The 16,609-nt window shown below is 37.1% G+C and overlaps 1 protein-coding gene across 4 annotated transcripts in view; it reads left to right on the top strand.

The window, feature by feature from the left end:
* Positions 1-16,609, top strand: part of plxnb2b (plexin b2b) — a 267,094-nt gene that overhangs the window by 234,392 nt on the left and 16,093 nt on the right. For all 4 annotated transcript variants that reach the window (XM_073813241.1, XM_065291414.2, XM_065291416.2 and 1 more), the window contains 13 exons: positions 475-586; positions 1,053-1,256; positions 1,340-1,519; positions 5,929-6,065; positions 6,151-6,251; positions 6,627-6,856; positions 7,394-7,575; positions 10,309-10,375; positions 11,332-11,478; positions 14,626-14,782; positions 14,860-14,960; positions 15,634-15,718; positions 15,818-15,969. In XM_073813241.1, coding sequence (XP_073669342.1) covers positions 475-586; positions 1,053-1,256; positions 1,340-1,519; positions 5,929-6,065; positions 6,151-6,251; positions 6,627-6,856; positions 7,394-7,575; positions 10,309-10,375; positions 11,332-11,478; positions 14,626-14,782; positions 14,860-14,960; positions 15,634-15,718; positions 15,818-15,969 — 1,855 coding nt within the window. The remainder of the gene's footprint in view (positions 1-474; positions 587-1,052; positions 1,257-1,339; positions 1,520-5,928; positions 6,066-6,150; positions 6,252-6,626; positions 6,857-7,393; positions 7,576-10,308; positions 10,376-11,331; positions 11,479-14,625; positions 14,783-14,859; positions 14,961-15,633; positions 15,719-15,817; positions 15,970-16,609) is intronic.

Raw genomic sequence — 16,609 nt, 5'->3', positions numbered from 1 at the left:
CAGTTTAATTTAGTGGATGATTTCATCCCGGACATAGTGAAAGGGTAGTGAATTTGAACAGATTTAAAGGGTTAAAATACTTTTTTTGTGTGTAATATTAAACTGAATGAAATCAAAATGATTTGCAGCCGTGTGTTATTAGTTTTGAGCGGTAGTTATCTATAAAGAACGAACCTTGGAGTGTTGTGGCTGACCAATCAGAATCAAGCATTTTAGAGTGCAGTGTAATAATGTAATGTAAATGAATGATGATGTGCAAAAACTGTAACACAACATAAAATGATATTCGTAATGCGCTTAGCATCTGTAAGGTGACGTGTTTCTGAGTAAAACAAAGAGAGAACAGGTTTTGATTTTAAGTTTGACAACCACAAAATTGCCCGATGCTTTGGTTTTAAACTTTATATTTTAAGCCCCAAATATGCAGTCATAGGAATCTCAGCAGCACTGAAATGAGTGTGTTTTGTTTTTTAGTGGTGGCAGAAAAATCTTAGTGGTCGGTTTTGGATTTGATCTGGTCCAGAAAGCCACTATGAGGGTTGTGGCGTCCGCTGGAGAATGGTCTGGTCACAGCACACCAGTAGAGGTGAGAATGAGAAACCCATAATTACCTCCAGAAGCTGCTGTTCGTTCATCTTACTCTTGAAGTTTCATCTGGTGTCGATCCCAAGTTCTGATTGAAATGATGAGATGGAGGGACAGCCATCCCATTCTGGTCTAAAAGAAGATTAAACAAGCGTTTAGCAATCGAAAAACTTGATGAATGTTTCGTTTCATCTTTCTTATCTGTAGTGAAGCCTTTCTGTCTCTCTCTCTCTCTTTTGGTCTTTATCCATCTATCTCTGATTTTCCAGCCCCATTTAAAATTTTGCTGTTTCCTCTCTGAATATCAATAGATTTGGCCAGCAGCTTTAAAATCTCTATTCCACAACAGTTTTGGTTTTCTGAGAGATTCTGGCTCCTCTTCTCGAACCATTAAGAGATTAATAACGGAGAATAAATTGGTTGTGATACATTTAGATGGTGGTTTTAATACAATCTGTGTCTCTCAGTTTGTAGAAGCGTCCACCCATAAAAATGACACGGTGATTGTGTTCATGTCACCCACCATCAATGACACCTACGAGTTCTTCAGGACGTATGTAGAACTGGATAACCTCAAAACCGAGCTGACGCCCTTCGAGTACCACCCTGACCCGAGCTTCCATAAGCTCAGTAAGACCGTCATCACGGAGAACAGCATGATCATTGTCACTGTGAGTATTTATAAACTTACATAATTTATATTTTAATATTTCGAGCTATTTCTCCAGAACATGCTTCTCTGTTTGTTCTCTAGGGTAGTGGGTTTTCCAAAGCGATGACAGCGAAGGAGGCACAGGCGTTTGTGGGAGACGTTCAGTGTAATGTGAACACGCTACAGGATGATAAATTGTTTCTGGATCCGCCATCAACTGCACCCAGAGCTCGATCAAAGAGACAGAAACGAGACACCAGCTCTGATATGCTAGACTTGCTGGTGAGAGACTTCCATCCATTCATTAATCCTCAGTCCATTCAGCTCTTCATCTGTTTATCCATCCATTCAACTCTTTATCCATCTATCTATCTATAAATTTGTCCAGCTCTTTATCGAAACATCTGTCCATCATTCCCTCCATCCATACTGCTCTTCATCCATCCCTCCATCCTTCCATCTATTCTCCTCTTTATCCATGCATTTATTCAGCTCTTTATCAACCCATCACCCCCTCCATCCATTCATCCTTATATCCTTCCATCCATTCACCTCTTTATACATTAATTTACTCAGCTCTTTATAAACACCTCCATCCATTCAGCTCTTCATTCATGCATTCCTATATCCTATCATCCATTTATTCAGCTCTTTATCCATCCATACATTTGTCAAGCTCTTTATCGATCCCTCCATCTATTCTTCTCCTTATTCATCCATTTATTCAGTGCTTTATCAGCCCATCACCCCCTCCATCCATTCATCCCTATATCCTTCCATCAATTCACCTCTTTATCCATCTATCCATCCATTTATTCAGCTCTTTATCCATCCATTTATTCAGTGCTTTATGAACCCATCACCCCCTCCATCCATTCATCCCTATATCCTTCCATCAATTCACCTCTTTATCCATCTATCCATCCATTTATTCAGCTCTTTATCCATCCATTTATTCAGTGCTTTATTCATCCATCTATTTCTTCAGCTCTTTATCAAAACATCTGTCCATCTATCATTCCCTCCATCCATACTGCTCTTTATCTGTCCCTCTATCCTTTCATCTATTCACCACTTTGTGCATCTGTCTATGCATCCATTTATTCAGCTCTTCATCGACCCATTTATCCCTCAAATCATTCAGCTCTTTATCCATCCATTTATTCAGCTCTTTATTAACCCATCTCCCCTCCATCCATTCATCCCTATACCCTTCCATCCATTCATTTATTCAGCTCTTTATCAACCATTCCATTCAGCTCTTTATCCATCCATTTATTTAGCTCGTTATCAAAACATCTGTCCATCCATCATTCCCTCCATCCATACTTCTCTTTATGCATCCCTCTATCCTTTCATCCATTCACCACTTTGTGCATCTGTCTATGCATCCATTTTTTCAGCTCTTTATTGACCCATTAATCCCTCAAATCATTCAGCTCTTTATCCATCCATTTATTCAGCTCTTTATCAACCCATTACCCCCTCCATCCATTCATCCATATATCCTTCCATCAATTCACCTCTTTATCCATCTATCCATGCATTTATTCAACTCTTTATCAACCATTCCATTCATCCAGCTCTTCATTCATGCATCCCTATATCCTTCCATCCATTTATTCAGCTTTTTATCCATCCATCCATTCAGCTCTTTATCCATCCATTTATTTAGCTCTTTATCAAAACATCTGTCCATCCATCATTCCCTCCATCCATACTGCTCTTTATCCATCCCTCTATCCTTTCATCCATTCACCACTTTATGGATCCGTCCATACATTCATCTCTTTATCCACCCATCAACCATTAATCCCTTAAATCATTGAGCTTTTCTTTCATCCATCCATCTATCAGTCAATCCGTCCATCCATTCATCTTTTTATCCACCCATCAATCCCTTAATCCATTCAGTTCTTTATTATCCATCCATTCATTCAGCTAAATTCATTCATGTGTCCTTATATCCTTCCATCCATTTATTCAGCTCTTTATTCATCCATCTATTTCTTCAGCTCTTTATCAAAACATCTGTCCATCTATCATTCCCTCCATCCATACTGCTCTTTATCTGTCCCTCTATCCTTTCATCTATTCACCACTTTGTGCATAGGTCTATGCATCCATTTATTCAGCTCTTTATTGACCCATTAATCCCTCAAATCATTCAGCTCTTTATCCATCCATTTATTCAGCTCTTTATCAACCCATTACCCCCTCCCTCCATCCATTCATCCATATATCCTTCCATCAATTCACCTCTTTATCCATCTATCCATTCATTTATTCAGCTCTTTATCAACCATTCCATTCATTCAGCTCTTCATTCATGCATCCCTATATCCTTCCATCCATTTATTCAGCTTTTCATCCATCCATCCATTCAGCTCTTTATCCATCCATTTATTCAGCTCTTTATTAACCCATCACCCCTCCATCAATTCATCCCTATACCCTTCCATCCATTCATTTATTTAGTTCTTTATCAACCATTCCATTCAGCTCTTAATCCATCCATTTATTTAGCTCTTTATCAAAACATCTGTCCATCCATCATTCCCTCCATCCATACTGCTCTTTATCCATCCCTCTATACTTTCATCCACTCACCACTTTATGCATCTGTCTATCGATCCATTTCTTCGGCTCTTTATCAACCCATCACCCCCTCCATCCATTCATCTCTATACCCTTTCATCCATCCATTCACCTCTTTATTAATCTATTCATCTATATATTCAGCTCTTTATCAACCTCTCCATCAATTTTGCTCTTCATTTATGCATCCCTGTATCCTACCATCCATTTAAGCAGCTCTTTATCCATCAACCCATCCATTTATTCATTTTTTTATCGAAACATTTGACCATCCATTGTTCCCTCCATCCATACTGCTCTTTATCCATTCCTCTATCCTTTCATCCCATCACCACTTTATGCAATCTGTCTATGCATCCATTATTCACCTCTTCATCAACCCATCACCCACTCCATCCATTCACCTCTTTATCCATCTATCCAGTCATTTATTCAGTTCTTTATCAACCACTCCATTCATTCCTATATCCTTCCATCCATTTATTCGGCTCTTTATCGAAACATCTGTCCAACCATCATTCCCTCTATCCATTCTGCTCTTTATCCATCTCTCTATCCTTTCATCCATTCACCACTTTATGCATCTGTCTATGCGTCCATATATTCAGCTCTTCGTTGACCCATTAATCCTTCAGATCATTAACCTCTGGATCCACCCATCCATCTATACATCCGCTTATTCAGCTCTTAATCAACCCATCACCCCCTCCATCCATTCATCCCTATATTATTGCATCCATTCACCTCTTAGTCCATTCATCCATTTATTCAGCTCTTTATCACCCACTCCATTCATTCAGCTCTTCATTCATGCATCCCTACAGTATATCCTTCCATCCATTTATTCAAGCTCTTTATCCATCCATTTATTTAGCTCTTTATCAAAACATCTGTCCATCCATTATTCCCTCCATCCTGCTATTTATCTATCACTTCATCCATTCACCACTTAATGCATCTGTCTATGCATCCATTTATTCACCTTTTCACGAACCATCAAACCCTCAAATCATTCAGCTCTTCATCTATCCATCATTCAATCCGTCCATCCATTCATCTTTTAATCCACCCATCAATCCCTTAATCCATTCAGTTCTTCATTCATCCTTCCCTATATCCTTCCATCCATTTATTCAGCTCTTTATTCATCCATCTATTTCTTCAGCTCTTTATCAAAACATCTGTCCATCCATCATTCCCTCCATCCATACTGCTCTTTATCTGTCCCTCTATCCTTTCATCCATTCACCACTTTGTGCATCTGTCTATGCATCCATTTATTCAGCTCTTCATTGACCCATTAATCCCTCAAATCATTCAGCTCTTTATCCATTCATTTATTCAGCTCTTTATTAACTCATCACCCCTCCATCCATTCATCCCAATACCCTTCCACCGATTCACCTCTTTATCCATCTATCCGTTCATTTATTCAGCTCTTTATCAACCATTCCATTTAGCTCTTTATCCATCCATTCATTTAGCTCTTTATCCAAACATCTGTCCATCCATCATTCCCTCCATCCATACTGCTCTTTATCCATCCCTCCATCCTTTCATCCATTCACCTCTTTATCCCCCATCAATCCCTTAATCCATTCAGTTATTTGTTATCCATTCATCCTTTTATTTAAATATCTTTATCCACCCATAGATCCATCCATCAAACCCTTGATCCATTCAGCTCTTTACCATATCATCCATGCATTTATTTAGCTCTTTATCCAACTATCCAATTATTTAGCTCTTTATCTATTTATCCATCCATCTCTCCAATAATACTTAATCCATTTTTCAGCTCTTTTTTGATCCCTTTATCCCTCTAGCCATTGTTCCATCAATCCCCATCCCTCTATCCACTAATCTCCTTATCATCATAGATCCATCTATCTATATCGATAAACTCTTTACACTTTAATACTTTCCTCCAGTCATCCATCACTTTATCCATCTTTCTATCCATTCATTTATTCATCTTTTCAGCCATCCATCAACTTCAAGCTATTTATACCTCAATTTTTCTTGTGTTGTTATCGATCATTTATTTATATTCTCTCTCTCTCTCTCTCTCTCTCTCTCTCTCTCTCTCTCAGATTAAGTTTGGAAATGGTGAGTGGCTGGTTGGCTCTGTTCAGTACGAGAGGAAGTTCAATCTCCCGCTGCCAATCATCATCCCTGCGGTGGTGGTCCCCATGCTGCTGATCATCGCCATCTCAGTCGTCTGCTACAGGTTTAAGAGATATCCGCCCATCCCACAATGCACCAGTGTCAATCATTTGAATGTATGTTTAATACATTAAATCATTTGTGTTCAGGAGGAAGAGTCAGCAGGCGGAGAGAGAATATGAGAAGGTGAAACATCAGCTGGAAAATTTGGAGGAGAGTGTTCGTGACCGCTGCAAAAAGGAATTCACAGGTCATACATGGACACACAAGTCATTACAATGGCAAACAATGTTCTTAGCTAGGGAACAGAAATGTATTATGGGTTTTTTTTATGTATTAACAAGAGGCATTGACATTAAATTAATGTAACAATATTTTATCATTAAAACATCTCTCAGAAACTTTAATATGCGATAACTTGCTAAATTGCACAAATATGCACATTTGCACAATTTCGATATATCTTAATATGTCGAAAAAGTGGAATCATCAGTTGTGCTACTTTAGCTAAAATTGCACAAAAAAAGTATTTTCAGGCTAGTCCAGCTAATGTGTGTTGTATAGTAAACTGGCGATACCTCTAACTTGAAGGCTGTTGTCTTTTTAACTGTTATTTCTTGTGCAGATTTGATGATTGAAATGGAAGACCACACAAATGACATAAGCGAAGGTCGGATCCCGTTCCTGGACTACAAGACGTACACGGACCGGGTCTTCTTCCTGCCCTCTAAAGACGGTGCCAACGACGTCATGATTACCGGCAAACTGGATATCCCAGAATCCCGCAGGGCAACGGTCACCCAAGCCCTGAACCAATTCTCCAACCTTCTCAACAGCAAAACGTTCCTCATTAATGTAAACACAAAACAACACATCAGCATGCTGCAATTATGATCAATTTATGTACATTAACAGCCGGTAACTTATTATTATAGGATGATAATCATTGGGTTTTCCCAGTAGATGCCCACGTTCACACACATACGCATCAGTGAATGAACCCTATAGACGTCACAAAAATATCCCCTTTAATTACACAGAATGACATTAAAACTCTCTCGGAGGACTCAATCATCTCCTGTGGTTTCATTAATGTCTTTTATATTCACGGCACAAATGCAATTATACGTTTTAATCAAATTATACACATGTATAAGCACAAACAAACACGTACGCATCATCGACGCTTCTAAGACTGGACTGCAATTATCTAACTTGCAAAACTTATTCTTAAAGCATAAAACTAAAAGCAATGTACCATAATATTCATTAAAATAAATGGTAATTTAGGCTAAATCTCAATCGTCTATTGTTACAGTTGTACCGTAAGATTAATTGAAGTAAAATAGCCTTACATAAAGTTTGAATTTCTTTGTTTCTCTGTCTTTGAAGTTCATCAGAACACTCGAGAGCCGTCCAGATTTTAACGCCAGGGCCAAAGTTTATTTCGCGTCTCTGCTGACCGTTGCACTTCACGGTAAACTGGAGTATTACACCGATATTATGAGGACGCTTCTACTGGGGCTCATGGAGGATTATGTACACAGCAAAAACCCCAAACTACTGCTCCGCAGGTAAGACATGGTCCGAATTTTGAACTCAAAATGACAAAAATAAAAATGTTACATACCGGTATTTTACTTTTCAGTTTGCAGAATTTTTATTTTTTATAAGATTGTAATACTTTAATGGAATAATATTTTACCATTTAGTCAGGCAGTATCTCATTTAAATTAATAAAACAAACACAAAATCATCCGCAACCACCAAACTCACTCATCACAAGTTCATAATCTTGCTGTGAGCCTGTAAACATCTTAATTATCATTGTATCTTATTGACTCTAATTCGCTCACAAGTGTTCATTAAGCAATAATGGGGCATTTCAGCAATCTTCCCGCTGTTCAGGAGTGTTGCCCCAAACCTTAGTAAAGTACACAGCCTTGGGTTGCTTATTGTTTTTAAAAATGAACAGCAATATGATAAAATACAAAAATGATTCGTACATCAAACAATCCGTTTGTTGTTTAATATAAATTTCTAATAGTCGATCTACTTAAAAAGCGGCTCATCCAATCAAACCTATCTGCTTTATAGAGACATCCTGCAGGGAGGATGTATTTTCGAAAGAAAGTTAGCTTCACGTGGTTTCCCTCAGCAGAAAGTCAATGGGATTTTTCATAGGATTTTGGATTATTAGAAAAATTAAGCTTGTCCATCAAGATAATCTTAACTAATTAATATAACTTTGATGAATTTTGTGGTCAAAATGCCTTTACTAAAAATTAAAAACGAACTACAGCGTGGTTGCTTGACTCCAGCATAATCACCGCTTTCAGATTAAAAACTATTTAAAACATGTTTTCAGATAACAAAATACTTGGTGGATGAACATCTGTAGTCCCAATGTAGCAACTTGTTAGCAACTGCCCTTACTGTACTTAAAAACGTAAAAAAAATCTTGAGTTTGGTTATTACTGATGTTTTATGTCGTAGAATAAAACATGAAAATATCTTAAGCTTGTGTTAACCCCAAACATGTTATTTAAATGTGCCGTGGAGTAAAAATTGTATTAATCTAGGAATAACATACCGTGAGCCTCAAACACGATTATTTCCTCATTCTTATGTAAACCTCATGCCAAAGACCGCTGGAAAACAGACCAATCTCAACATAACACAGACTGTGACGTAACAGCTGAGCTGTATACCCCAACATTAATTTACACATTAAATTAATTACAATGTTGTTACAATGCTAAAAACAAAGTTGTGACTGCCGAGTTAGCGCTATATGCTAGTTAATGTTATATGCTAGCGTTAATGCTATAGTTCTACAATTGACGTTACAGTTACGTTTTGCAGGTCCATACTGAAAAAAACACAAACTTACCACTCAGAAACGTCCATTAACAATCTCCAAATAAATGATTATTCCTCAAAATCTGTATCTTTGCCTGATTAAGGCTCAAACATATAAAGTCTCTTTACTAATGTTAGCTATTGCGATGAGCCTCAGAGCAGAGCTCAATATTATTATTCATGACTGTTCCAAGTAAGGTAATAATAGGCCATTAAATTCAGAGGAGAAATCCTAGGGTTGTATATGGACATGTAAAAACGTTTCTGAATAATGTTTGCACTTGATAAAGTTACATACCTTCTATCTAGATATCAAATAACAATTTAAAGGATTAGTCCAATAAAAAAATAAAAAGAATCCAGATAATTTACTAGGGACCACCATGTCATCCAAAATGTTGATGTCTTTCTTTGTTCAGTCGAGAAGCAATTGTGTTTTTTGAGGAAAACATTCCAGGATTTTTCTCATTTTAATGAACTTTAATGGACCCCAAAACTTAATACTTAACTAAACACTTAACAGTTTTTTCAACGGAGTTTCAAAGGTCTATAAACGATCCCAAACGAGGCATAAGGGTCTTAATCTAGTGAAACGATTGTCTTTTTGACAAGAAAAATATAAACTATGCACTTTTAAACCACAACATCTTGTCTTCCTCCGGTCCTGTGACGCTCCAACGCGACCTCACGTAATTGCGTAGTGACGTAGAAAGGTCACGTGTTAGATATATGAATCGCACATTTGCGGACAATTTTAAACAATAAACTGACACAAAGACATTAATTAGTATCATTCGACATACAACAACGTCCTCTTTCTCCACACTTGTAAACACTGGTGCGTAGTTTCGCATACATCATTTGTGACCTCTTGAGGTGATGACGTATTACGTGAGGTCGCGCTGGCGCATCACAGGACCGGAGATAGATGAGAAGTTGTATATTTTTTATTGTTCTTGTCAAAAATGACAATCGTTTCGCTAGATAAGACCCTTATGCCTCGTTTGGGATCGTTTAGAGTCCTTTGAAACTGCTATTTTAAACTGCATTAAAACTGTTAAGTGTTGGGATCCATTAAAGTCCATTAAAATTAGAAAAATCCTGGAATGTTTTCCTCAAAAAACATAATTTCTTCTCGACTGAACAAAGAAAGACATCAACATTTTGGATGACATGGTGGTGAGTAAATTATCTGGATTTTTTTTAAGAAAATTGACTAATCCTTTAACAGATTATTTGAATGCATTCTTTAGCACCTTTAAGGCATTTAACAGACATGCAAAAATGCTAACTCGTTTCTGGGTTTTGCCTACAAAATCACCATTTCTGCAGCTTCTTATAGCAAATGATATTTGAAGCTTTTCAGAAGTAAAAAAAAATGTCTGATGGATTGAAAAATGCAACAAAGTTGGTTTCTCAAAGTGTATTATGTGTGTCATCTGTAGGTCTGAAACAGTGGTGGAAAGGATGCTGAGTAACTGGATGTCAATCTGTCTATATCAGTACCTAAAGGTAAAAAAATCCACCTTTAAACCTTTCCCTTATATTTTTAGTGCCACCCTCAACTCACATCATTGTCTCAGCCAGAAGTTAAAGTCCCTGTAAAGCCAATCTTGAAATTTGTTTCTAAACACATTCTAAAGGTAAAAAAATGTATTTCTGAAACACGCAGCGAAGACCGCTAACTTTAGTTTAGGATTTTTTTTGGGTAGGCCTAAAACAGGGGCTCGGTGCACACTTGAGCCACCGGGCATGTCCCTGTCCCTAACACAGTCACAAGAATCCATTCAGGTTGTAGTTGTATTTGAAAGTTCAGAGAGATGGCAGCTTTCACGCAAATGGGTGTGGTTTTAGCGCAACAACGGACACACCCCCACCGCTTGAGAATCCTGCCTATTTTTTAAGAATTTGATGACTTTTTTATTTACTTGCTGTTTTTTTCCATCATTTAAATTTGGTTGGGTGTTTTTTTGTGGTGTGACAGGCTTAAAACACATTTAATATCTGACTAACAAAAAGAGCAACCTTCTGGAAATCCCTGGTGTTTAGAAAGTCACATGGTTTAGTGCTTAAGAAAAGTATTTTTGGCTTAATAAAAGCTGAACTTCACTTATAATGTCCTATTATTTCCCATTATATGTTTAGTCTGATTATTTCTGAATAATTGGTTTTGTTCTCACCACAGGGTGTTTGTGATAATGCTTTGATATTCATGAGTCTGGCTGAGATCATTATAATAGTGTTTAATGAGTGCCAGGTTCTGTTCTTCATCAGCATGAATAGCCACTTCAGATCATAAAAACACTTTTAATGTAAACTCTTCAAAGCCAGAGCGGCTGTACAGTTCAGGTTATGATATATAGACATCTTTTATGTGCAATAAAAGTTTACGGCGGTTGTATGCATAGAGCAGATGGACACTGTGTAGTGTTTTGTTACTGTATTGTAAGAGGTTTGTGTTTGTATAGGACGCTGCAGGAGAGCCGCTGTATAAACTCTTTAGAGCCATAAAACACCAGATCGAGAAAGGGCCCGTGGACTCGCAAGTCAAGAAGGCCAAATACACTCTGAATGACACGGGATTGCTCGGAGATGACGTGGAGTACAGCGTGCTGGTATAAAGCTTTTAATGCTTTTATTTCTTTTTCACAGACTTCTTACTTGCTGTGTGTGTGCATTTAGTTTTATACCCTACTATACTATTCCTGAAAGTAAGGAAGTCGCAATAAAAGCAAATTGGATTTTTGTCATCTATAGACAAAAACAGGAAGGTTTTATTACAAAAGGACAATGATGAAGTGTTTAATTGTTTTTTAATTAAGCTAAGTCTGCAGAGGTATTAAAGCAATGCTACATGAAATTATGTGATTTTGTAGCACAAGCCTGTCGCCTTGTAAGTCAAACCTCAACCAGGAGTATTTTCTGGCAAGTTCATTATCGACAAATCAAAAGCATTTTAAAGCACAGCTATTATGCAAAATCCACTTTTACAAGGTGTTTGGACATAAATGTGTGTTGGTAGTGTGTGAACACAACAATCCTACAATGAAAAAAATCCACCCTCTCCTTCATTTTTAATCCCTATTATTAGACATGCTATTTTGATTCTCTTATTAATGTGATGTCACACTGATAAAGCCACGCCTGACTGGCTAGTTTTTCCCAAAAGCTTTTCTAAATGTGTTTGTTAGCACATTGTAGCGCTAAGGCAACTAAAGATACTATTATCTAAAACTGTATTGACAGGAATCAGATCTATTTAACTGAAAGCTAGGGCTGGGTATCGATTCAGATGTTCCAGATCGATTCGATTTCGACTCGCAAGCTATCGAATCGATTTGATTTCTATTCTCGATTCAATTTTCGATTTCGTTTCTCAGATCGGTTTTTATACTCGATTCAACTGAATAAAATATATAGATTTAATACAAATACTATATTAATAAAAAAAACAGTGAACAGCAGTTTACAAGTGGGTAATTAATAAAAAGAAAAATAGAGGGTGACATCTAGTGAAGAAGACTAGTAATTAGATTAACGTTAATCTTACGGTCAATGTTTGCGGAAATAAATATGAAAAAAAAAATCGATTCTGCTTTTTGAGAATCAATTTTGAATCGAGCACATAAAAAAAACTATTATTAAAAAAACCTCATTTGCATTTAAAGGAACACACATGAAAACAATGTACATTATTTTGCACATGCTATAATAAAATAAACTTCACAGACACATTCTAGGCACACATAAGACTTATTATACATTTTGTTAAAATGGGCATAATATGTGCCCTTGAACTTTAAACTTCTGGTGAAATTTGGATAGTAGACATTTACTGTTCAGACGGAGACGCGTTTAGCTGTATATGTAAAAATTTGTTATTGAATTGGTATTTCGTCCATACGGATCTGGCATTTGGGAGCGTGATTACGGAACATACACGGAAAAAGTGTATGTTTGCTTATTGTTCGTGTGCATTTATTTTCTGATCTGAACATGAACTTGCCCATGTCGCGCAGTGTTGTTTTTGGCAGCCCTTTTAGTTTTAGTCTTTTGGATGAAAATGCTTTTTAGTTTTAGTCACATTTTAGTCACTTACAATCTTGATAGTTTTAGTCAAGTTTTAGTCGACAAAAACACAAAAAGGTTTTAGTCAAGTTTTAGTCAATGAAAACGCAAAAAGGTTTTAGTCAAGTTTAAGTCATTTTTTTGTAAAAAAAAAAGTCTTTAAACAAGTCTTTAACAAATTAATTTAGGTTAAAAAGTATTGGAAATGGACTTAGGTTTGACAAGTAGATACATGTAAAACCTTAAGCTTACCATGTGTCACAAGCCAATTGTCGAGTAAAATTGAATGTATTTGATATGTTAAAAGTGTGATTTGTTAGTTACCTTTAAAAAAATATTAGCGTGATGAGCCGCTTGAGGTTGGTGGTATTCTTCCCACCTAGTTTGTGGCCACATTTACCATTATCTCTCAATATGCATTCCGTTTTTCTTTCTGATGGATTATACTGAAAGTATGTCCATAAATCATCTCGTCGTTTCCATTTATTGGCGTCACCGAAACAGTCCTTTGAACTCGCCACAGCCACATGTGTGCTGTTGTTGTGTGAAATCTGGTGCGCGTGCGCGGCATGGCGGCAGCTGGGCGTACCCAAAACAAGGATAGGAAGCGGCAGCATTGCTGATACATGTTAGCCAAAAACAGACAGATTTCACGCAAAATAGGCAAAAATGACATGCATTGTGAACGTCAGACTTATAATCATTTTTGTTCCGTCTCGTCTCGTCAATGAAAACTCGAAAGCATCTCGTCATGTTTTCGTCACCTTAGAGCCATTTTTGGCTAGTCAGCGTCACGTTATCGTCATAAAAAAGGTGCGTCAACGCACGTTATTGTTATAATATAATATAATTTTGTTATTTTCATCATTGACGAAAACAACACTGATGTCGCGCTCTGTTCTATTGATCTGCCAATCGATCTCAGTTTCAGAATAGGCATTGGCCGGTTACCGGTTTCAAGGTATACAGAGGTGTTAAAGAGTCAAGGTTTCAAAACCACAAAAAATTATGTATCACATTTTATGTGATACCGTTTTCAAGGTATAAGCTGTGTTTACAACATTAAGTTAAATAATTTAGTCATGTAAGTCATCGATTTGATGTTTACATTTAATATTATTAATATTAATACATTTTAATTTTTAAAAGAATATTATAATTTAAGGCCTTATTTTTGCCTGGCATACATGTTGTATGTTACTTAAAAAGAAACTGTATTGTGTCCTGTTGAAAAGTTGTTGTTTGTATATGCAGACATTTGAAAATAACCCATTTTAGTGTTACAATGGCAATACTGCAACACCGTGAAAACGTCGCTTTTTTTTTTGCTTAAGGTTATCATGCCGCCAAAATCTCCCATGCCTATTTCAGAACAGATAGTGAGGAGATCCCTGATCTCTGCATTATTCCAGTTTGCAGACATTTCTCGTCATAAATGTGGATCTGTATTTAAACCCCTCCCGTGTCAAAAAGCTAAACGCTAACTTGTTGCGATGACACACGCGTCCTCACCACGACACGCCCCTTAAGGCATTGTTTCTGCCATTTGTTCACACCTCACAAATTCCTTGGGACGACTCCGTGTTTACAGAGGGAAAAAGATCTTAGGCGTGTGGATGTGGCCTAAGTGAATGGATGTGTGAGAACACAGATCTCCACATTGTGGGTTTTAACATTTGCCATTTGATCTACAGACACTGCAGGTGCTGGTTCTGGGGGAGGGCCCTGACGTCACACCTGTAAAAGTGCTGAACTGTGATACCATCTCTCAGGTGAAGGAAAAAATCCTCGAACAAGTGTACAAAAACCTACCCTACTCACAGAGACCCAAAGTAGACAGCGTTACACTCGGTGAGTGTGTGTGTTTAAATAGATTGTTATGATTTTATTTACAGCATGACACTTATTGCACGTCTGTGTTTATGCAGAGTGGCGTCCCGGCTCCACAGGGCAGATCTTGTCAGACCTAGATGTGACATCACAGAAGGAAGGCAAATGGAGACGCATCAACACGCTGGCACATTATAATGTAAGGACATGAATAACGTTTAACAGACAAAGCGCACGGGAGATTTGGAAAGTAAATGATTCCAATTAAGTTTGATGTTTAGTGTTGCTTAGGGTGACAATGCGTACCATTTTCCGGATTTCGGGTGTGTCTTCCGAAAGTCATATTTGTCAACCGCATACATCATCGAGGTTTATTATTTCAGGTTCTATTTCAAAAAAGCAACCATTACATTTCAAAGTAAGAATGAAACTACGATTTTATATGTTTTAAACTGAAAGGAAAGAACCTTGTTGACGTATGTGGTCGACAAATACAACTTCTGGAAGATGCACCAGAAAGCGTCCTGGGAAAACTGCACGTATGGTCACCCTGGTTAATCATTCAATGTTGAAACTGCAAACTTATTAACAAACCTTGTCGTCTCTGTGTAAACTGCGTTAGCATGAATCTGACGTGTAGCATTTCTTTACAAAGTAACGTCGCCATCTATTGACCTGCCATGTGTAATACAGCATTTTAGTTTTTTTAACGGATGCTTGTAAACACGGATATTTTGGATAATGTTGTCGTGTGTACTAGAATTTTTTCAGAAATACAAAGGAAAGACTTCCGTTTTTTACCACTTCATTGTCTTGTAAACCTAGCCCTAGGTTTCAGCCAAGACATTGCTAACTTCAGTTTGTGTGTTTAGGTGCAAGACAATGCAACGGTGATCCTGTCCAGAGTTCAGCACACACAACAATCATACGACCAGAATCACGACAACCATGAAGAGAGTGAGTTTGAAGTCCCAGTATCTCTATCACACATCATTGAAGTTCACACATACACTTTATTTTGTCCAAGAGTTTCACTCTCTTAACTCAATCACACAGGAAATGCCCTGCTGGAGGATGATAAAGTTTTTCATCTGGTTCGACCGGCTGATGAGCTGGATGAGATGAAATCTAAGAGAGGCAGCATAAAGGATAAATCCATGACCAAAGCCATCACAGAGATATATCTCACACGACTGCTCTCTGTTAAGGTATTTAACACTGGGTGTTCACCTGCAAACAGGACTTGGTTTCATCCAATTTAATTGGATTGTTGATTGCATTCGTTTAATACTATTGGTTATTTTTTTATTATTCCCACCAAGTTTAGAAGATAAAATTTTTTTGTCAAAAAATAAAAATATATTTTTTAAATATCTGAACATCATTAAAGCAAAATTCAGTTAGCTGTACTTGAGAAGCGAAATTGTGTCAGACTTCTTTACAGAAATTTTTATGAACCTCATTGGCAAAAAAAAAACTATTTGCTAATGCAGTATAAAAGAAAAACATGTCTGTCGAAAACAAGTTATTGCACACTGAACTGTATCTCACTTTTAAGGTACATAATCTGTACAAAAAAAAATCGAGATATGGATTAAAATAAATAAAAAATAGTACTTTTTGATGAAAGATTCTGAACACATTTCTTTTGAATAGTGTGCACTATTGAGACATGCCTTATAAGCCCAGGAAATAAGACATTTCTATAGGATCAGTTTCAAATTACTTTCCCATCTCAATTTCGAGCGGTATTTAAAGGAGGGTTCAATGATATGTCACGCATTCTGACTTATTAACACAGTTTAAGAGTTGTTTCCTCATGCTAAACAAATGCAAAGTGTCAAAAAA

This window comes from Paramisgurnus dabryanus, chromosome 23, assembly GCF_030506205.2.
Source record: "Paramisgurnus dabryanus chromosome 23, PD_genome_1.1, whole genome shotgun sequence".
Lineage (NCBI taxonomy): Eukaryota > Metazoa > Chordata > Actinopteri > Cypriniformes > Cobitidae > Paramisgurnus > Paramisgurnus dabryanus.
Note: the sequence above shows the minus strand (reverse complement) of the source record. Positions and strands in the feature narration are given on the sequence as shown.